Source organism: Gasterosteus aculeatus, chromosome 7 (genome assembly GCF_964276395.1).
Source record: "Gasterosteus aculeatus chromosome 7, fGasAcu3.hap1.1, whole genome shotgun sequence".
Classification (NCBI taxonomy): domain Eukaryota; kingdom Metazoa; phylum Chordata; class Actinopteri; order Perciformes; family Gasterosteidae; genus Gasterosteus; species Gasterosteus aculeatus.
In genome coordinates this window covers 3,067,424-3,088,486 of record NC_135694.1, presented here as the reverse complement: position 1 = coordinate 3,088,486, position 21,063 = coordinate 3,067,424, and the positions used below count along the sequence as shown (strand labels likewise).

General features: G+C 41.7%; 2 protein-coding genes and 1 long non-coding RNA gene across 18 annotated transcripts; 2 read left to right on the top strand and 1 right to left on the bottom strand.

Annotated features, from left to right (window-relative positions):
- Positions 1-275: 275 nt before the first annotated feature.
- On the top strand, positions 276-6,365 carry LOC120821260 (uncharacterized). Of its 2 annotated transcripts, none has more exons than XM_040179652.2 (5): positions 276-567; positions 868-1,161; positions 3,256-3,513; positions 3,823-3,962; positions 4,092-6,365. In XM_040179652.2, the coding sequence occupies exons 1-5, from the start codon at positions 534-536 to the stop codon at positions 4,428-4,430; spliced, it is 1,065 nt and encodes a 354-aa protein (XP_040035586.2). In that variant the 5' UTR covers positions 276-533; the 3' UTR covers positions 4,431-6,365. The 2 variants fall into 2 exon arrangements, with proteins under 2 accessions (XP_040035586.2, XP_077961715.1); XM_078105589.1 differs by having other exon boundaries at positions 466-567; positions 2,828-3,513; positions 4,092-6,180.
- A 366-nt stretch (positions 6,366-6,731) lies between these two features.
- On the top strand, positions 6,732-18,490 carry LOC120821276 (uncharacterized). Of its 15 annotated transcripts, none has more exons than XR_013468139.1 (22): positions 6,732-6,872; positions 7,209-7,290; positions 7,407-7,442; positions 7,599-7,865; positions 8,588-8,860; positions 8,991-9,248; positions 10,615-10,902; positions 11,033-11,290; positions 11,988-12,275; positions 12,406-12,669; positions 12,864-13,163; positions 13,266-13,526; positions 15,359-15,622; positions 15,880-15,999; positions 16,109-16,124; positions 16,226-16,314; positions 16,400-16,450; positions 16,555-16,608; positions 16,700-16,762; positions 17,036-17,106; positions 17,359-17,424; positions 17,534-18,490. XR_013468139.1 is itself a non-coding variant. In XM_078105528.1 (22 exons), exons 2-22 carry the CDS (start codon positions 7,254-7,256, stop codon positions 17,539-17,541), a joined length of 3,345 nt encoding a protein of 1,114 aa, XP_077961654.1. In that variant the 5' UTR covers positions 6,732-6,872; positions 7,209-7,253; the 3' UTR covers positions 17,542-18,490. The 15 variants fall into 15 exon arrangements, 13 of the variants coding, with proteins under 13 accessions (XP_077961654.1, XP_077961653.1, XP_077961655.1 ...); XR_013468138.1 differs by having other exon boundaries at positions 16,700-16,801; positions 17,534-17,548; XM_078105528.1 differs by having other exon boundaries at positions 10,618-10,902; positions 11,991-12,275; positions 16,700-16,801; positions 17,036-17,086.
- Positions 17,756-19,936, bottom strand: LOC144410225 (uncharacterized). The gene is made up of 2 exons (XR_013468150.1): positions 19,823-19,936; positions 17,756-19,725 (listed from the first exon to the last, which is right to left on the bottom strand). It is a non-coding gene; the product is annotated as an uncharacterized LOC144410225 (long non-coding RNA).
- Positions 19,937-21,063: the final 1,127 nt, after the last annotated feature.

The window sequence follows — 21,063 nt, the reverse complement described above, 5'->3', positions numbered from 1 at the left end:
GGTACTTAGGTCACCACCTCAAAATCTACCCAGAATTGTCTGGCTGTTGTTTCCTTGAGTGAAATTACAGCAAGGGATGTTGTGTAAGTGATGGCTAATGATGAAATGCATAAATGGCGGATACTTCAAAGTGAGTCTGTCTGCACAACCTAAATGTCAGTACCGTATCTGTGCAAGATCCACAGTCAGATTAAATCAGTGTGAAAAAACCTGCTTCGCATAAACAAACCGCAGTCGCAATGACCACTTTGCATAAAAACAACTACAACAGGAATGCATTTTAAAAAAACTCAGTTGTTCCTGATATCTAGTCTCTAAAATAAGGCAGATGAACTTCACTAATTTCACTACGTTTGGTTTTACTTGGGTTGAATTGAAATGGGTCGACTCTAAGCGCGTCGCTTCAGCAGACTTCCGGCCTGCTGAAGCGACACGAGCCGGAAGCCTGCTCATCGAAGCTTTTCTATGCGGTGCAATGCACTCAACAGGAAACACAGATACAATTACACGATCTAGTTCAGAGCGGATTGAAGATGCTTCTCCTTCTGAGCTGTTGGATTGTTGCAGGTAAAATAATTTAAAAATGCATCACCGACAGCATGTTAAAAGTCAGAACTGATGATATATTGATTTTATTCATTCATGTGACGGTGTAAGGCTGTAAAAAGGCTTATTCTTAATAAGAATGTAGAAAATGTATTGATTCTTTTGAGGTATATCGTTAAAGGTATGTTAATAAGTTTTAGTTCATTAAATTCATCAACTTATGCATATGAGGACATTTATAGTCACCGTACTGTTTGTGGTAATATGCTGTAATGTAGTTCCAGCACGTTTATTTGTAATTCTTCTATTGTTTCCTGTCAGCGATCACAGCAGAGAAACCACCGGAGACGCACTACCGGGAGAAAAACGGTTCACTGTGTTTACGAGTTAAAAACTCACCACCGCATCATCAGGACAAGTGGCTCTTTAATGAGGAAGCCATCACTTTCTCTAACAACATCACACCGAAGTATAAAGATAAAGTGTCTTATTCTCCAATCAACCACTCGTTGTGTATTAACAAACTCACGGAGACAGACAGCGGCCGCTATACGTTCTCATTCCTCAATTCTTCCTATAAAAACTCAAAGGAAACCCACCGACTGATTGTTGAAGGTAAGTTTCAATCTTTATGTGATATGAAGTCGATGTTATGACTTTAGATGTGCGCATGCGCAGCTCCTTGCATCTGGTTGGTGACGTCACTACGGTTTCAAAGTCAGAATATCTGTGAATATCTTTCCAACTTTACCGAACTGTAAAAGTTCTCCGGACACTTGGACCGACTCACTCACCTTCATAATAAACAGGGAGGACGTCTGACGTGCAGCGGTCTAAAGTCTAAATCATCTTCGGTATTTCCGAGATAAATGAAACTTATTGGGAGATGAAATACGTACGGGGTGGTATTTATTCCGTAAAAGTCGTGATTAGAGACGATCAAAAAGTCCTGCAGAGAGTTCTCTTATGGAATGCCGCTTTAGTCAAAATTAAATAAATGAATAAATACGTAAATACATGAAATATTCATTTGAAATACATCATGAAATAAATAAATGAGGCAATAAATACATAAATCTTAAATACATATAATTATTTCATGGTACTTTAAATACATAAATATTAAATACATTTAATTATTTCATGGTACTTTTATTTCATAATGCCACTTTTCATTTCATGGTACTTTTATTTCATAATGCCACTTTTCATTTCTAGAGTCTTTTACTTTATAATGCTGTTTTACATTTCCAGAGACTTTTATTTCATAATGGCGTTTTACATTTCACGTTCTTATTCTTATATGCAAATCAGGGGCCGTAGCTACATCTAACATTCAGAACAGACAACAGAGCCGTGTGCAAAAGAAGGCTGGCTAAGGGACGTGAGTGTTGATATAATGGAAGACATCGGTGGGCTCCGAGGTAGCATGCTAGCATTAGCAGATCAAATTGATCAACATGGGTTTTCTGCAGATACGATTTTGACACATATTGAGTTTTTTTTTGAAATACTAGGGCGGATAAGTGCTCTTCAAGATGTATACATAGACGACGAGGTTTTATATTGTTTAAGACTGATTGAGCACCGCGTGCGTGTGGAAGAGGTCTAAGTTGATGAAGTCAACATTAGCGCTGGTACTACAAGCACAGGTGCTGGACGCCCGCCTCTGGATATTCCTGGATATGGGATTTCTCGGGTTGATAGACCGGACAACACAAAGTTAGCCAGCTTGTCGCCAGGAATCAAGTTGGACCTCTTCCACACGCACGCGGTGCTCAATCAGTCTTAAACAATTTAAAACTTCGTCGTCTATGTATACATCTTGAAGAGCACTTATCCGCCCTAGTATTTCCAAAAAACCCTCTATGTGTCAAAATCGGATCTGCAGAAAACCCATGTTGATCGATTTGATCTGGTAATGCTAGCATGCTACCTCGGAGCCCACCAATGTCTTCCATTATATCAACACTCACGTCCCTTAGCCAGCCTTCTTTTGCACACGGCTCTGTTGTCTCTTCTGAATGTTACCATGAAATGAAAAGTGGCATTGTGAAATAAAAGTAGCATGTAATGAAAAGTGGCATTATGAAATAAAAGTACCATGAAATAATTAAATGTATTTAATATTTATGTATTTATTGCCTCATTTATTTATTTCATGATGTATTTCAAATGCATTTCATTTCATGTATTTATGTATTTATTAAATTTTGACTAAAACGGCATTCCATATTCTCTCTCTATTGAACATGTGTCTCCAACTCCTCCGCGAGGGAAGACGCTGCAGCATCGGCGGCGGTTCTGCGCATGCGCGCTCTGCTCTGCGACTGCTGCGCGCCGCGAGCTTCCTGTGAGACGCGCTGAGGACAATAAACTGCAAAACAACGTCCTTTCATATCAGACACCACAAAAGCCTCCATGAAAAGCAGATAAGGTCGCTGGATTTGTCACTTGTCGCTTTTGACAAAAAGTCACCAGAGGGTTTGGAAAGTCTCTGTACCGAACTCTGAAGCAGCCTGCGTCACAGGTCGAGGTCATAATTCCGACTACCACTTCTAACCCTTCATTTAGTTCCATGGTTCTTAATGCGTTCAAAAAGTCTCTTCTCAGACTGCCAAGTTTTCTATGAGAGCCATGTAGTTTCGACTAGTTCCCACTAGAGGGCGCCACCAGGCAGCCCAAATGCATCTAATGTATCTGTTGCAGAAACTGTCCCCACACCTGTCATGAGGATCTCGGCACTGGACTCCAACCTGTCTGCCGCTCTGTGCAACATCACGGTCAACTGCTCCATCGGGGAGGAGTGGGCGTGGTCGGTCTGTGACGTAGCGGGTTGCAGAACCTCCCAGAGGTCAAACAGGAAGGTCACCATCATCAACATTTTCACTGACAACACGTCCGTCGTCTGCGGGGGCAAAAACCACGTCAGCGCGAGCAATGTGTCTGAAAGCACGGAGGCAATGTGTAAGATTTACGTGATGATTTGTATTATTCGAGCAGGATTTAAAATCCAGTATGAAGAGTGCATAAGTAGTTTTATTTTTTACATTTTCGTCACTTAAGTATTTCAGAACAAACTCATTTTAATGTCAAACAAAGATAACCCGATGTTAAAAAGTGTTTGAAATTGAACTCAGCTTTCCAGAAAACGTGTTTATTCAGTTCACTCGCGTACCAGCAGGGGGCAAAAACTTTTAACTGTATAGTTTTTGGGCCTCTTGCTCATCGTTCTAATAAGTCGGTCTGTTAAAATATGTTTGCATGTCCTTTCAGGCTTGATAAATCCTGAAGAGACATCGCACCCCCCCTCTGTTGTGGTGGCAGTGCTGATATTTGCAGTGTGCCTGTCCCTGTGTGTCTTCATCCTCTTGGGGGCCACGGGGCTCCTTCCCAGCGGATGTAGTGGGCATCAGGTGAGCCGCGTGACCTCAGCGTTCCACTTTCCAGATGCTCCCGACTCTGACCCCCCCTTCAGGGTGTGAAAAGGACTGTTGGTGTAACGCGAGGAGGCGTCTTGTCTCACTCCACTGCGTTGTCTCCAGGAGGGGACACCTGCTGCTCGGATAGCACAGAGCCACCAGGCGGAGGCCTCGCCGCCCCCCGAGTGGAGAGTCTCCACCTCTTCCTCTTCCAGCCAAGCCGAGGCCTGCTATGTAAACGTGGAGGCCCCCCCGCCCCGCCAGACCAGCAGCCCCATCGTGGGCCCGAGGGAGGAGACTGGGTCGCCTCAGGGCGAGGGTGATGGCGGCGTGGGGACGGAAGGACACGGGGGGGAGCATGAGGCGTCGGGCTCACAGGGTGCCCCCCCGGGCGAGGAAGACCACATCAACTCTTTGTACAGTGTGTTGCAGGCGCCCAAAAGGTCCAGATCCCCCCAATAGAAGCTTTGAGGAGCCGGAGAGATGAACAGAATGAGGATACGGACGTCCTTCTTCCACCTGAACCTGGAGAACACGAGCAGCTGAATCTGAAATGTCCTCAGAGGACCACAAGGGGGCGTCAGAGTGCCACAACTTGCACCTGCGAGTCCTCCTTTAGTCCGGGACTCGGCCCGCTGTGGTTCTGTCCCAGGGGGCCATGTCCAGGAGCATTTTGGAGGGCAGGTGCTCAAAATGAAACAAAACCCATCGCCAAAATGATTCATGACATTAAAAATACTAATAAAACAAATAAATAAAAAACACAGTAGGATATTTTCCCTGTCCTTCTGCTTTTGGAGTCCCTCTTTTTTGGCATCCATCCATCCATCCATCCATTGTCAAACCGCTTATCCTGCACACAGGGTCGCGGGGGGGCTGGAGCCCATCCCAGCCAACTTTGGGTGATATTTTTTGGCATTGAATTTATTTTATTTTGTTTAGCCCAAAATCGCAAATGACTAATTATTAATTGTCTTTACAGTCTGTACACATGTGACATCCTCCGTCCTGGAACCCTCACATCAGCACAGATGGGCAACGCCCCGTCGGATATAGAAACACATTTTGGGGGAATTGATGACAAAGAGTAATTTATAATCATAAATATTGATGCATGAAGAAACAATTGTGCTCCAGCAGAAGGGGCACTTTTCTCATCCAGGGCAAAAGGGCAGGTGCTTGAGCACCAGCAGGGGTCTATCTGTGCACGTGTCTGTCCAGGAGACCCGGGAGACACATTGTAAAGAAACTGTCCTTCACTGGTTCTACTTTTAAAACCCGTTTTTAAGCTTGAAACTTTTCTTAGTATTTGACTTCCTTGCTCAGTACTGGGACTCAATTCCTGGCAGCTGCTCCGAGATCTACAACCATCATCTCAGGGTTCACACATCAGCTGTGGTGTGAATGTGGTCATGTGACACCACGTAACCAGTAGCAACACATCTTGTGTATGAAGGGGAACAGGAACGGTTTGACTGACTCTGAGAAGCTTTGTGCTTCTTCTCCTCAGACTTACAACACAAATCTATTTGACCTTTTCTTTTTTAAATCAGTCTCACAAGAACCGATTCATTTGTAAAAACATTTAGACGTGAGATGTTTGTTGGAGTTTGAGCATAAAATCCAAAATGTCCCATTAAAGTCACTGCTGATTAAATATGTCAATGTCACGACTACCAGAACAAACATGATTCAATTAGTTGAAATGTGAACTTTTGATTCATATTCATACGGATTGATTAGAAGGTGGTTTATGTGTGAATCACGTTGAACTGGAGGTTGTGAGTCTGTAGTGAAGAGTCTCCTCAAGTAGTGACATCATCCGACCACCAAGTGTCACCAGGTTTATAAAGTGTTTCTATGTGACTGATTGCTTTTGTATGTTGCACCATTTGGTTATAATAATATATTTATATACCTCACATATATGTATTAAACTGAATGGTTTTGTCTCATTTGTCTCAACATGCTGCTGCAGATGAGGAACTAAAGAGTTCGTGGAAATTCTCTTCTGCACCTTCTCTATTTTTGTCTTATGCAAATGCGGCTTCTACATTACTGACCACAGGCCTGTGAGGAGACTGAACTGTTTCCTCTTTTCAAGTGTTAAACGTTTTGCTGCCAATTCATTTCTTCTGTAATTGTATAGTTGAACAAAGTTTTGTTTTTTGATTGAAAAATACAAAAAAACCTCAAAAAGACCGAAAACAAACTGTTATTTGACTTTAATTCACACGTCTCAGACAACGGTTCAGTTGTGGTGAAAGAGGCGTCCCAGAATGCACCACTTCCTCCTGCTGCGGTGTTTGCTGGTAGAGTTGAATGTGGCTTTGATGCACAAAAAGGAACCTTAAGGTTGATCAAATAAAACGGCTCACTTTCTACATTTAAGTCTAATTAAACGTTGGTGGTTTTATTTTGGTCTGTTTCAGCCTCTGAATCTGCTTCAGTGATTCACTTCTTCCTCACAGGGTGTTTTATATCAGTCATTGTGAAACATGAAACACCTTTCTCTGGCTCTCTGAATGTACTTCAAACTAAAAGGGCTTCTGTAGAATAAAGAATATAGAAGTTAGCAGAGTTTGAACAATTCATTTTAATGGGATAAAAATATTTTCTTTCCTTTTTTCAGATATTAACAAAATATCACAAACGTGTACAGTGCAACTACATCACACATCTATAATATTTATATATATATATAATATAATATAGTATTAGGAGGCGAGGAGCATGGAGAGGTTTTCGTCTCTCTTCACGTCCTCTTCCGCCTGTCTCTTCGTGTCCTGTTCGAGCACAGTCACTTCCTGTAGGAGACGAGACATCGAGACGCCAGAATCTCACCATGAAGTGACGACATTTACAAGTTGTTTGTGGATTTTATTGTGAAATCGTCCCAGTTTGGTGAGAAGGATCATTAATGGATTATTAAGTGTATTAATATTACAGGGGAGACCTTTGACTTCCTGCAGCTGCCTTTACAGAAACCTTTAGCTTATGACCGTGTATGAAGAAAGGACATTAAATATATCTGCATTAATCAGACTACTGGAACTGGTCTTATTTCCTATAAGCATTAAAATGTGACGTGTTTAACAGCGTCTGGGGGGTCAAAAGGGAAGGAAGCACGGACCATAAACAGAAGCAGAAGTTAGAGAAAACCTCTCGTCTAATATTCATATGTTGTCTCTGCATTTCCACATTTCTCTTCATGTTTCACACGTTTGAAAACGTCTGCAGACACGAAGCGTTTCTCAGAAGCAAAGTGTCAGCGTGGACGTGAGGATGGGACGCGCTTTGTTTGGTGCGTTGGGGCTTTTCTGTGAGTACTTTCTCTCTTTGAATCATAGTTTTCATACATAGAACGTTTTAAATGCCAGAAGTTTATAGTTTCTGTCAGTTTGATGATGCGTGATGATGTTTCTCACTTTATTTTAGTGCTGAATATTCTCCTCTACTGTGGACACGCTCAAGGTTTTTATACAACTTTTACTTGATAAATTCACTCAAGACGATTCAACACCTTCTATCACTGTTTTACATTTAATATTTCTGTTCTGTTTACTTCATTTATGATGAATACAAGAAAGAAAACACAATTTATTATTTGCATGTTGTGTTTGTTTCTAGATGCTTTGCTGCATATTGAGCCAAACTGGTCTCCTTTATTTACTGGAGAGGAAGTTACCTTCATATGTGACTTAAAGGAAGTAAACAACGCTGACTGGGTTTACTCATTCAATCTGAATGATCATTGGACCAACTACAGACCAGGAAATACATATACATCACCATCTCTAACTACAGGACATAGTGGTGAATATCAGTGTGCTGCTTCTCAGAAGATCCGTCCCAACGTTATAAGAGAAAGTAATAAAGTCTCTCTAAGTGTATCAGGTAAGTGATCAAAGTTTTACCATCACAACGAGTTCATTAAAGCACTTTTATATTAATGAGACGTGTTGATTTAATAAACCTGTTTAATAAAGTGCTAATGTGATATAATGTAGTGATAATTAATAAATGTTAACTAGTGTAAGAGGAACCTTGAAGTTGAACACTGATGCTGTTTAGTCAGCTGATCTTTGTTTAAAAGGATCAATTATCAGATAATATTGATCATTTTAAATAAACCAAAGAAAGATGGACTGATTATGAAAAGAACATTAACATGATGAGACAAACCGTCCAATATTTAATCCCTACTGAGAAATTATAGATGAGTGATTGATTCATTATTGATGAGACAAATTGAACAAATCAGAATCGGCTTTATTGGCCGTATGTGTTTGCACATGGAATTAGTCTCCGTTACAGTTACATAGATAAACAATAAACAACAGAAATATAAAAAAATATGAAAAAAGACATTAAGGACAAAATAGAACACAAAAACTAAGCATAAACATTACTGATATGTATAATATATAAATATAAGGTGGCAGTAGTCCAATATAAATATGTAGTGCAAGTAGTGCAGATGGAGGTGTTCTGTTAATTGTTTATCAGTGGCGCCTCCTTCAGGTGAAATGTTCTCATTACTTCATTAATTTAATAACCATTAATTCAGTACAGTCACAATAATTACATTGTTTTGTATTTGTTCTACATTAAAACAGAAAAACCAAAGGCCCAACTGAGCAAAGACTCTGTAGGGGGACGTGTGACCCTGACCTGCTCTGTGGGGTCTTCATCATCATCATCATCACCATCATCATCATCTGGATGGAAGTACTTCTGGTACAGAGACGAGACAACGTCTAAACCTCTGAAACCAGGAGATGATGTTCTCCTCCAGAGTGGAAGCTTCTCTCCCTCTGGTGGAGGAGTCTACTGGTGCAGAGGAGGAAGAGGAGACCCAGTTTACTACACAGAGTACAGCCATCCAGTCGGTAAAGAACTAAACTGATAGTTGATGTGAAACAAAACATGTAGAAAAAGTATTTGTGAATAAGGATTAAGACTCACACTAAAACTCTGTTTGTGTAACTTTTCTATTTGGGGCCTGATGATGATGAACAGTCACAAACAGAGCTGTTGTGAAGCCCAACTGGCCTGAGATTTACTCTGGAGAGACGATCACTCTCACATGTGGAATAGAGGAGGGAGGAGGCTCTGAGTGGGAGTATGAATGGAGAACACCCGACTATTACACACCTCCAAACCCAAGAGGCTCCGTGATGACATCATCAGTCAGAGGAGACTACAGCTGTAAGGGCAGACTGAAAGATGGAGCCTCTACAACAGAATGGAGTGATGCTTTCACAGTAAAAACATCAGGTATGTCAGTATTTATATTTAAATTAATGACAATATATTTAATATTTTAGTTTGATTATTTGAGATATATGTGGCAATCGTAGAGATTTACATGGATAGAATTTAGACCATGATGTATTTGGAGTTGTCAGGTTCTTGCACCTCAGGAATTGCACCTGAAGATTAAACCTCACTCACATCCAGGAGCGTTTCTAGACCCTCTGGGGGCCTCAGGCAAGAAGGACCACGGGGCCCCAGAATCATGATGAATGAAGTCCAAGACTACGGATCAGTAAAGAAAGTAACATATAAAATAAATAACATAACAATCTGAATGCAAAGTTCACACACAACATATAAATAACAGAAAAACAAACATAACTGAAATGTGCAAAAGTTTCAGAATGATGAAAACGCAACTAAGCAAAAACAAACGAGGAATTGAAGTGGAAAGGAAGAACTTAAGACTTGCTATGACACCTTGGTCCATATCCACAGTCCAATAGTTGTGCCTTTTTTTACTTAAAATGTATCGTGTGGCTCTGAATGTGTTTAGAAGAAAATGTCTGAATTCACTTTACAGAGTGTTTGCTTTGTTTCATCGTGTAGCATAATGCTACGTAGCGTTAGCCACCAAAACGCGCCAATCAGTTGACCACATTGTGCGACATGGATTGTGACATTCGCTCGTTCATTTGGTTGGTGTTTGGAGTTTGGCTTCTGTGTTCTTGTGGGTTCTGCTGTTTCATCTGATGTGCAGCCTGTATTTGTGATCAGTGTTCGTATGAAGCTCATCTGTTACTAATGTTTTCAATGTGCAGTGAACTTGTTTGGTGGCTGGTGGATGACTGGGAGTTTGGGATAAAGTGGCAGGCTGGCTGGCAGCACTACTTGTTCATAATGTAACACACGTAGCTTCCACATTCCCACTGTCGCGTTTTCTCTCTTCACCCTCTTGTTTTTTGTCTTGTCGTGTGCACAGAGAGACGTGTTCGCTTCATTGTTTCATCTGTGTGTTTGACCGGGACGCACGTCCATGCCGGCTAGCAAGGGGCCCCATGAGGGGGATTCCCGACGTGTCGTTGCGGTGTCTACGGGGGTTTCAGGTTGTGTCGCTGGTATGGAGCGATATCAGCCGTCTGTCGGGGTCCCCTACTAGCAGCTAGCCAGTGACGTAAAGGGCCCTGCGAGGGGGGTTTCCGATGTCTTGTCGTTGCAGCGTCTAAAGCAGTTCCATTATTTTGTCATTGACGTCAGCCGTCTTTCGGGGCCCCCTTCAGCTCGGGGCCCGAGGCAGTTGACTTGGTTACCTGATTCCGTTGCGGCGCCTCTGAGGACAAATTCAGTCTCAATAATAACACTGTTTTGTCTTTGTTCTACATTAAAGCAGAAAAACCAAAGGCCAAACTGAGAAAATACTCTCCTGTATGGGGACGTGTGACCCTGACCTGCTCTGTGGGGTCTTCATCACCATCATCATCATCACCATCATCATCGTCATCATCTGGATGGAAGTACTTCTGGTACAAAGACGAGAAAACCTCTGAACCTCTGAAACCAGGAGCTTATGTTCTCCTCCAGAGTGGAAGCATCTCTCCCTCTGGTGGAGGAGTCTACTGGTGCAGAGGAGGAAGAGGAGACCCAGTTTACTACACAGAGTACAGCCATCCAGTCGGTAAAGAACTAAACTGATAGTTGATGTGAAACAAAACATGTAGAAAAAGTATTTGTTAATAAGGATTAAGACTCACACTAAAACTCTGTTTGTGTAACTTTTCTATTTGGGGCCTGATGATGATGAACAGCCACAAACAGAGCTGTTGTGAAGCCCAACTGGCCTGAGATTTACTCTGGAGAGACGATCACTCTCACATGTGGAATAGAGGAGGGAGGAGGCTCTGAGTGGGAGTATGAATGGAGAACACCCGACTATTACACACCTCCAAACACAAGAGGCTCCATGAGGACATCATCAGTCACAGGAGACTACAGCTGTAAGGGCAGACTGAAAGATGGAGCCTCTACAACAGAATGGAGTAATGCTTTCACAGTAAAAATATCAGGTATGTCAGTATTTATATTTCAATTAATGACAACATATTTAAAATGTTAGATTTGCTGATGCCAGAGGGGGTCCTGACGTCACCGTCAGATGACCCAGTAAAAGGGTTAAAACGGGCCGTCTCTTTGAACAGAACACTGGGACATCGGTCCACGGCACCAGCGGCGGGTGTCGGTAAGAACGGCACCAATCGACGGTAGTCCGTGTTCAGGTGGGACCGATTGACGTGAGGCAAAACAGCAGCGCTCCTCCCGAATCACGCTAGCGGTCCCCTGCGGTAGAGGACAACGTCCAATCAATAAATAGACAAGACTTGGACGACAGGGACTCGTGAAAGGGACGAACCCACCGATCAGGCTGAATTCATCTGCTGCCGAAGGCGGGAAGCCAACAAAGCTGCTACCGGCGGCCAAGTAACAAATGACGTTATTAATGTGACACCATATTACAATAAAACCCGGAGTTACAGGAAACTCAGCGACAGACGCTCAACGCAACTCTGTCTTCATGTCAGATTGAAATCAGGGGAATCGCCACCGTATTTATGGGAGACGCCCTCACGTGATTGACTGACGGGTGATTTTGGTGGTTAAGAACAAACGGCTTCAATAACAGGCTCCATTCTGCTACATTATATATATATGGACAAATTCACAGTCACAATAATAACACTGTTTTGTCTTTGTTCTACATTAAAGCAGAAAAACCAAAGGCCAAACTGAGAAAATACTCTCCTGTATGGGGACGTGTGACCCTGACCTGCTCTGTGGGGTCTTCATCACCATCATCATCATCACCATCATCATCGTCATCATCTGGATGGAAGTACTTCTGGTACAAAGACAAGAAAACCTCTGAACCTCTGAAAACAGGAGATGATGTTCTCCTCCAGAGTGGAAGCTTCTCTCCCTCTGGTGGAGGAGTCTACTGGTGCAGAGGAGGAAGAGGAGCCCCAGTTTACTACACAGAGTACAGCCATCCAGTCGGTAAAGAACTAAACTGATAGTTGATGTGAAACAAAACATGTAGAGAAAGTATTTGTGAATAAGGATTAAGACTCACACTAAAACTCTGTTTGTGTAACTTTTCTATTTGGGGCCTGATGATGATGAACAGTCACAAACAGAGCTGTTGTGACTCTACAACACGACTTGCCTGAGATTTACTCTGGAGAGACGATCACTCTCACATGTGGAATAAAGGAGGGAGGAGGCTCTGAGTGGGAGTATGAATGGAGAACACCCGACTATTACACACCTCAACACCCAAAAGGCTCCGTGATCACATATGCACAAACAGGAGACTACAGCTGTAAGGGCAGACTGAAAGATGGAGGCTCTACAACAGAATGGAGTGATGCTTTCACAGTAAAAACATCAGGTATGTCTGTATTTATATTTGAAATAATCAAAACAGAATATTTGAATTGTTTAATTAGTTAATATATTTAGACAATGTACCATCACACCTGTTTTACACAGTTGAAGTGAAAGATGGAGGACATCAGCAGTGACAGTAATCCACCAAGGACTCATCACAACACGTCTTTATTCTGTGAAATCTCTTTCCAACAGATGTCCCTCAGCCTGTCCTCACAGTGTCTCCATCATGGACGAGTCCTGGAGACTCAGTGACTCTGACCTGCAGTGTTGAACCTCCGTCTGCAGGATGGAGGTTCTTCTGGTATCAGGCTGTTCCAGAACTGTCACCCAACTACACCTATGAGCTTCTAGCTGGTAGCACCACTGGGACTGAACAGGATTCCTACATTCTTCATGGACAGACACACACAGCAGGATATGTGTGCAGAGCTGGAAGAGGAGATCCTGTGTTTTACACTCTGTACAGTGATGTGAAGTTTGTCTGGTCTGGAGGTGAGTTTGTTCACACTTTTATATTCTTGCACAAGAGAATAAATGTCCTGTTTGTGTTGACATTGTTTGTCCTGTGTGTGTCTCCTAATGACGTGTCTTCAGGTGTGAATCCAGCAGCGTCTCTCACAGTGAGTCCTCACAGACTGCAGCACTTCAGCACAGAGTCACTGTCACTGAGCTGTGAGGGAAACTCTGCTGAGTGGAGAGTGATGAAGGCTGATGAATCTGGCTTCATGTCATCCTGTTCTTACTGGGGACAAATGACTGGATCCACATGCAACACCGACACTAGAGCGAGTAGTGGAGTGTACTGGTGTGAGTCTGCAACACAGTCCAGCAATGCAGCCAACATCACTACACACAGTGAGTTTATATTCATTTAAAGGTTTTACATCTAAAGTAGTTAGGCAAGGCAAGGCAAGGCAATTTTATTTGTATAGCACTTTTCATACACATGGCAGACTCAAAGTGCTTCACATTATAACATTTCATACAATAAAGTGAAATAAAATGCAGGAATTAAAAGACAATTAAAAACAGCAAATAAAATTATAAATTAAAATCTTATTTAAATTGTTTAATTAAAGGCAGAGGTTAAACGTGCAATGTAGGTAACATTTAGCAGAAGGCGAAGCTGAACATAAAAGTTTTCAGTCTTGTTTTAAACGTGGTCAGAGTTGGGGCAAGTCTTAAACCTTCAGGAAGTTTATTCCAGCTGTTTGTTGCGTAGTAACTAAATGATACTTTCCCATGATTTGTATTTACTCTGGGAATCACTAACAGATTGGTGTCAGAAGATCTTAGTGATCTTGAAGGCTTATGAAGTGGAAGCATATCAGTGATATACTTTGGCCCTTAACCATGTAGTGATTTATATGTGAGCAGTAGGATTTAGAAATTAATTCTCTGACATACTGGGAGCCAGTGTAAGATTTAAGAATTGGTGTAATGTGCTCACATTTTTTGGTCTTTGTTAGAACTCTAGCAGCAGCGTTCTGAACAAGCTGGAGCTGCCTGACAGTTTTTTTTGGAAGACCTGCAAGGAGACCATTACAATAGTCTAGCCTACTAGTTATAAAGGCATGTACAAGTCTTGAGCTGACATGAGCCCTCTAAGTCATGCTACATTTTTGAGGTGGTAGTAGGCTGATTTTGTTACTGATTTGATGTGACTCTCCAAGTGTAAATCTGAATCCATAATAACCCCCAGATTTCTGGCTTTATTTTATGTTTTCAGGGACAGAGAGTGAAGGTGTTGGTTTACTTTAAACCTTTCTGTTTTAGCACCAAATACAATGATCTCAGTTTTGTCTTCATTTAGTTGTAGGACATTTTGACACATCCAGTCTTTGATTTGCTCAATGCACTGGCACAGAAGATCTATGGGGCGATAGTCGTTTGGTGATAGCGCTACATAGATCATCAGCGTAGCAATGGTGGTCAATTTTATTTCTTTGCATGATTTGTCCTAGTGGGAGCATGTAGATGTTGAATAAAGTCGGCCCTAAGATCGAACCTTGGGGGACTCCACACGTTACGTCGGTTGTTTCTGATACAAAGTCACCAATGGAAACAAAATAGTTCCTGTCTTGTAGATATGACCTGAACCAGCTTAAGACTGTGCCTGAGAGCCCCACCCAGTTTTCCAACCTGTCCAAAAGTATTGAGTGGTCGACAGTATCAAATGCAGCACTGAGGTCTAATAGCATTAATATTGAAGTTTTGCCAGAGTCTGTGTTAAGTTACACATCTAATTGTAGAGTGCTGACATTTTAAGGTGACTTTATAAGGACTTTAACTCAATATTTAGTTTGTTTCAGTATCATTTCTCTGTATTGTCCAACACGTCTTTGTGGTTGACTTTCCTTCTTTATGACCATAGACATCCACCATTGACTTTAAACCAGGAGGAGCTGTAGAGTTATCTGGCTCCATCCTGGCTCCTCCACGTTGGACCTTTTAGACCATTCTGTAGCTCACTGCCACTAAGTGGACATTTGTCTCCGACATATTGAGCATTAATTAAAGATGTAACTGTGAGCATCTACGTCACCAAAGGGCCGTCTCTTCCATCCATGAAATGCAGCTATTCGCTCAGCTACTGTGTGAATGTGGACAACAAATGTAAACTTTAAATGTCTTCTCTTCATTGGACATCAGCTTGTTTGACTTCCTGTCCTCTGGTCTCTTTACAGGTGGTGATGTCATCCTGGTGAGTTCTGTCCATCCTGTGACTGAGGGACATTCGGTCACTCTTGGCTGCATGTTGAGGACAAAAGAACTTCTTGATAAAGTGGATTTCTATAAAAATGACAAACTCCTCCCAAATGGTGTCGGAGGGGAGCTGCTTATCTCTGCAGTTACTAAGTCAGATGAAGGCTTTTATAAATGTAGAGGAAGGAATTCACCTCCAGGTTTGGAGACTTTGACCTCAGCAGAGAGCTGGTTGTCAGTGGAACGTGAGTACGAGTAGAAGATGTTTTCTTTGTAATATGTGTTACAGTCTGAGTTACAAAAGGTGTAACTGAATTAAACTATTTGTTTGTGTGAGACAATATAGTTTTGTACATTTTAGTGTTTAAAGACACAAATGAAACTAACATGAGCAGCAGTGAAAGGTGAATGTTGTGTGATCAAAGGTTCATGTGAGTGTATTTGAGTGTGTGTGTTGTAGTACTTGTGTATCTCTTCATGGTTGGTGTGTACTTGTGTGTAGATCCTGAAGAAGCAGCATCAAGCTCTGTGTTTCTCCTGCTGTTGGTGGTTGGTCTGGTTTCTGGAGTTTTACTGATTATTCTCCTGCTGCTGATTCTGTGTTGCTACAGAAAGTCAAAAGGTGAGATCTTTTCCTTCTGATATCAGACTGATTTCACTGAAATAAGTCAAAGTCACACATATTATTACACACACTCATTAATTAACAATGTGAAACCTTTTTCTTGCAGCTTCAAGCCTCAGCAGGTTGGTACAAGCCTCTCTTCTCTCCCTCTGAACACGGCAGCAGGACTTTACATGTTCCTCGTTCAATCCTCTGTATTTACTTCATGTTTTGGACCCACAAGGTCTCAGAGGACCAATCAGAGCCCAGCTACAGACCACATGATCAACCAGGGTGAAACTCCAGGCGGACATTACGCTTCTGCTCTTCATGGTCAGTTTTAATCCTGATTTATTTAATAATTAGTTCTTTACTTGGATGATTGAATGACCTCGTCTTTATCCTCACTGCTCTGCAGGTGATTCTTGTCTCTATGAAACAATCGGAGGCTCTGAAGAAACTGAACAAGGTGCAGTAAATCCTGTGTTCATCACAGTTGTTAAATACTAGAATCAGATGATTCAAAGTCAATGCAAACTGTCTTGAATTAAAAACAATAAATTCTTATTTCAGATGAATCCAGCCTCACATATTCTATGATTGAGCTCAAACACTTTAAAAAGAAGGGTAGGTGATTTACTTTACAGTGAGAATTACCTTTGAGAGTTGAGATGATTTGTTCTTCTTAGCAAAGTTCTTCATGTGGTCTTTGTGACAGAGAAGCACGATGAACCAGACGAGAGCCCCGTTTACTCGGATGTGAGGACGACATCAGCTGCAGGTACAGTCAACGCCAGCAGAGCTTCCTGCTGTTTAACAGGTGCTACCTGCTCTAGTTCAACACGTTCATGCTGTCATCCAACATGCCGAAATCAGCAATGTACACATCCTACATACAAGCACATAACACACTTTAGACTTTTTAAAGTTGTCATTTAAATTAGTATTAACTTACTATGCAGTCATGAAACAGACATAATTGAATCCCACATTTCATTCTTCTATATTCATCATTCCAACGATATTCAACTGAAATTGTGTCTTTTGTCTTTAGACGTGACGTATGCCCAGGTTCACCCCCCCACTAAGAAGAAGAGGAATGAAGGTAAGTAAAGTCCACATCAGGTATCGACTCCTTGTGATGTGACTTCTGTCTCCATCCAAAACAAAACAACATCTTTTAAAAGTTAGAAAATGGTAGTTTGTTATTTTTAGAATCATTTCTGTCTATTCCTCCTTCATTTATTACTATAAACTATTCTCATTAATGATGCACTCTTATTTTGTGTTTATTGTTTTACAATAATCAGGACAACGTATACATTATTATTTTAAACTAACTACTTGCAAACATACATTAAATCTTTTCATTTATAGGAAAATCCAGATGTGCAGCAGCAGAGGAAGCTGTTTATTCTGAAGTCAAACCAGGAACATCTCGAGGTGATGAAGCCATTTATAAAGCAGTTTATTTCACATAGTTAAACGTCATAAAGCACCTTCAAGCTGAATATAAATAACCGCTATTGTTTTTTCTCTTTGGTTCTTCCAGATCAATAAAGACATCCGTGTGGACAAAACCGACCAACGAGAAAAACAATCTCTTTAATAGACGTGTGAGGCTTGTTAAATGAATTCTTTTTGGGAACCTTTGTGCTCCGAATAGCAGAAAGTATTTTGTACAGTTAATTAGCAGATTGTTTCAACTAAATCTTTAATCTTGTTTTATTTTAAAGTGTTTTTTAACCGTTAAGTGTATGAAACGTATTATTCCTTTAATATGCTTTCAGCAGCGTCTTTAACAGCTTATTCTCCATGTTAAAATAATGCAGTGCAAGTGTTTTTATAATGTTTTATTTTAAAGCATTTTCATGCTTTTGGGGTCAGAAAAAAAAGTTTAAAAATGTCAGTATATCGCTTTAATGTAAAAACATGCAACATAAGCAAAGCTCTCTTTGTGACGTCTCTTTATGTGTATTAATCATTTCATGGGCTGAACAGCTGAACCCTTAGAATCATTTTAGATATTAGAACAATATCAAACGGCCCTTTAATACTTACTGAAGTACAGGAAGTGACTTTGTTGCCTTCCACATTTACTCTGATTTGAAAAATTCCCCCATGTGACCCTCCTGTAAAACCACTGTGACCCACTAGAGGGTCGCGCCCCACAGTTTGAGAAACACTGATTTGATCAATGAACAAGATTTCTAAACATCTCCTGCTGCAACAAAAAAAACGGTTTATTCTGAAGTGCAACTAAGAGCAGCTCTTGTTATTGATGCTGCCCCCTAGTGAGAATGTTGAGAATGACGTCTTTTTATCACAAGCAGCCACATCTGAAATGACCTTTTATATACATTTATATTTTTGTATACTTTTTCTTCGTCAATGAAAATAATTTGATGTCTTTTAATATATGATGAACTCTCTGCACATGTTTTTCAAAGCAATACAATTGTAATGCCATGTATGTAATAATACAAATAAAATAGTGAGAGGTGTTGAATCATCTTGAGTGAATTTATCAAATAAAGAGTTGTATAAAAACATTGAGCGTGTCCACAGTAGAGGAGAATATTCAGCGCTAAAATAAAGTGAGAAACATCGTTTATCAAACTGACAGAAACTATTAACTTCTGGCTTAAAAAAAAAAAAAGTTGTGATCCATGAAAACTATGATTTAAAGAGAGAAAGTACTCACAGAAAAGCCCCAACACACCAAACAAAGTGCGTCTCATCCTCACGTCCACTCTGACACTCTGCTTCTGAGAAACGCTTTTGAGGCTTCCACACTTTGAGTAAAGTCGCTTCAGGTACCAAGTTGTGACCCGACATCCCGACCCTCACTCTCCGCTCTGCATCTGATAAACTGCTCGTTCCTCCCTCACTGAGAGCAAAACACTCGACTAGATCACGACTCTTTGCTGTCCTCTACCTCGACTAAAAGATTGTAGCACGTAAATTGTACTTATAAGTTATCTATAGCAAATTGTGAATTGTCTTATTTGATGAAATGGCACTTTCGTGTTCTGAGTTTGTATCCCTGTGGTTGAATGCACTTATTGTAAGTCGCTTTGGATAAAAGCGTCAGCTAAAATACACGTAATGTAGAAAACTAACTCACTTTAGGGAAGCTACTGCATTAAAAAAATTAATAAATAAAAAGGTTCAGATCTTCGAGGAGCACAATCACCAGACTGAAGGATTTGATAAATGCTTTTATAATGGTAACATTTTATAAGGGAAGCATTGACCTCCAGGTAGGGGACATATTATTGGTTTGGCCCGGACCCTCAAACATGTAGAACCACTCCAACAACACAGCAACCCAAAGTGCACAATTCATGGTACGCATGGAACTCTATAGCACCTTAAATAACACAGTAATTCATAGTAAACCTTCAGCACGACAATTCAATTACTAAATAAAACACACACACACACACAATCAGAGGAGGGGCCGCCCCATCGCGTGTCCCCCTACCGGTCAACGTCTCCGGTAAGAAGGAAATGTCCGTGGTTCGGTGTCCCGCTCTCGTCGACCGATAGAATCCGGAAGCATCGCTGGTATCTCGCCTTCGGCTCCCTCCGTTCCCCACCGTGTTCTGGGCCACGACCCCCTGCGGATCCCGGTGTGGTCACGTGACCCCCGCGGTTGTTGTCTCGCGCCGCATCGTCAGCGTGTCATGAACGCCGCGCGCTCCTCGCCAGCTCCGATCCATCGAACCGCCACAGGCAGTGCTGTAGTGGTAAAGTTAGAGGTGGGTAAACTCTGAATTTTGTGATCATACAGACCTCGACGCGGTGCGACGCGAAGCAACGGAACACTAAGTCTTACTTTGTACTTGAGGCCTTTTGCGGGCCTCTGTGGGAGTGGGAGCACTCGATGGTCTCTTCAAATATCACCTGATATCCATTGCTAATTACCGGCGGTAATCCATTCTGTAGTATCTTGGATACTTCCGGTTCAAATGTCTGTCATGTTGTGATGAGGTCATCAAGGTGCGCGTTTATGCGCAGAAGTTAATATGCACTAATAAAGATGGACGCATACAGCGCCAACTAAAAGAAACTCACTGGTACGTGTCGTACTTAGACAGTTAAATATTACGAATATTACACATTCCGAACAGGTAGGCAGGCAGGCTAATCCACAACGTGTATGTTTACACACCTCCTGGATCCTGATTGGTGTCGCTGCTGCAGCCGCAAGGCACTGATTGGATGGTCACAGACCGTAATACAGCGCAGATGAACATGATTCAGACTACGGCGTTTATATGTTCAACAATAGGAAACGTAGTCTTAGCTGTTTTAAAATGACACCAAGTTTATTTCGGATTATTCCAACGGAAGAATACAAGGCGCAGGGAACTTTGAGGTGCGTAAACGCCACTTAGAGGTGGGTAAACACTATTCAGAGGTGCGTAAAACTATTTTCAAAATTCCAGAGGTGCGTAAATGGCATTTACGTGCGTTTACCCTCCACTACAGCCCTGCAAATATATAAGAACAATTTTGGCGACGGGTGTCCTTTTGTTTTGTTTTGAGTACCTGCCCCAAAATGTCTGTGCACGTGCCCGAGTTCCTAATGCGTTTAATGAGAGCCGTGTAGTTTCTATTAGTCGCCACTAGAGGGGAGGATCAGGCAGCCCAAATGCATCTAATGTATCTGTTGCAGAATCTGTAAAGTTACTGTAGCGAACTATGAAGCAGCCTGCGCATGCGCATATGAAGTCATAATTTCGACTTTCCAACCCTTCGTTTTTTTAGTGACGAAAATGGGCTTCAATAGTTCTTAATGCGTTGAAAAAGGGTTAAAAAGTCTCTTCTCACTGGTTTCTCTGCCAAGTTTTTTATGAGAGCCGTGTAGTTTCTACGAGTTGCCACTAGAGGGCGCCAGCAGGCAGCCCAAATGCATCTGATGTATCTGTTGCAGAAACTGTCCCCAGACCTGTCATGAGGATCAACTGCTCCATCGGGGAGGAGTGGGCGTGGTCTGTCTGTGACGTAGCGGGTTGCACGACCTCCCAGAGGTTCAACAGGAAGGTCACCATCATTAACATTTTCACTGACAAC

What these genes read in the sequence shown, in the direction of transcription:
- LOC120821276 (XM_078105526.1), top strand. Translation starts at nt 7,254, where the DNA reads ATGGGACGCGCTTTGTTTGGTGCGTTGGGGCTTTTCT. An exon ending in AGTCTCTCTAAGTGTATCAG is followed by an intron (nt 7,866 to 8,587) that starts GTAAGTGATCAA and finishes ACATTAAAACAG; the next exon opens with AAAAACCAAAGGCCCAACTG. An exon ending in AGCCAACATCACTACACACA is followed by an intron (nt 13,527 to 15,358) that starts GTGAGTTTATAT and finishes GTCTCTTTACAG; the next exon opens with GTGGTGATGTCATCCTGGTG.
- LOC120821260 (XM_040179652.2), top strand. Translation starts at nt 534, where the DNA reads ATGCTTCTCCTTCTGAGCTGTTGGATTGTTGCAG. An exon ending in CCACCGACTGATTGTTGAAG is followed by an intron (nt 1,162 to 3,255) that starts GTAAGTTTCAAT and finishes TATCTGTTGCAG; the next exon opens with AAACTGTCCCCACACCTGTC. An exon ending in GCGGATGTAGTGGGCATCAG is followed by an intron (nt 3,963 to 4,091) that starts GTGAGCCGCGTG and finishes CGTTGTCTCCAG; the next exon opens with GAGGGGACACCTGCTGCTCG.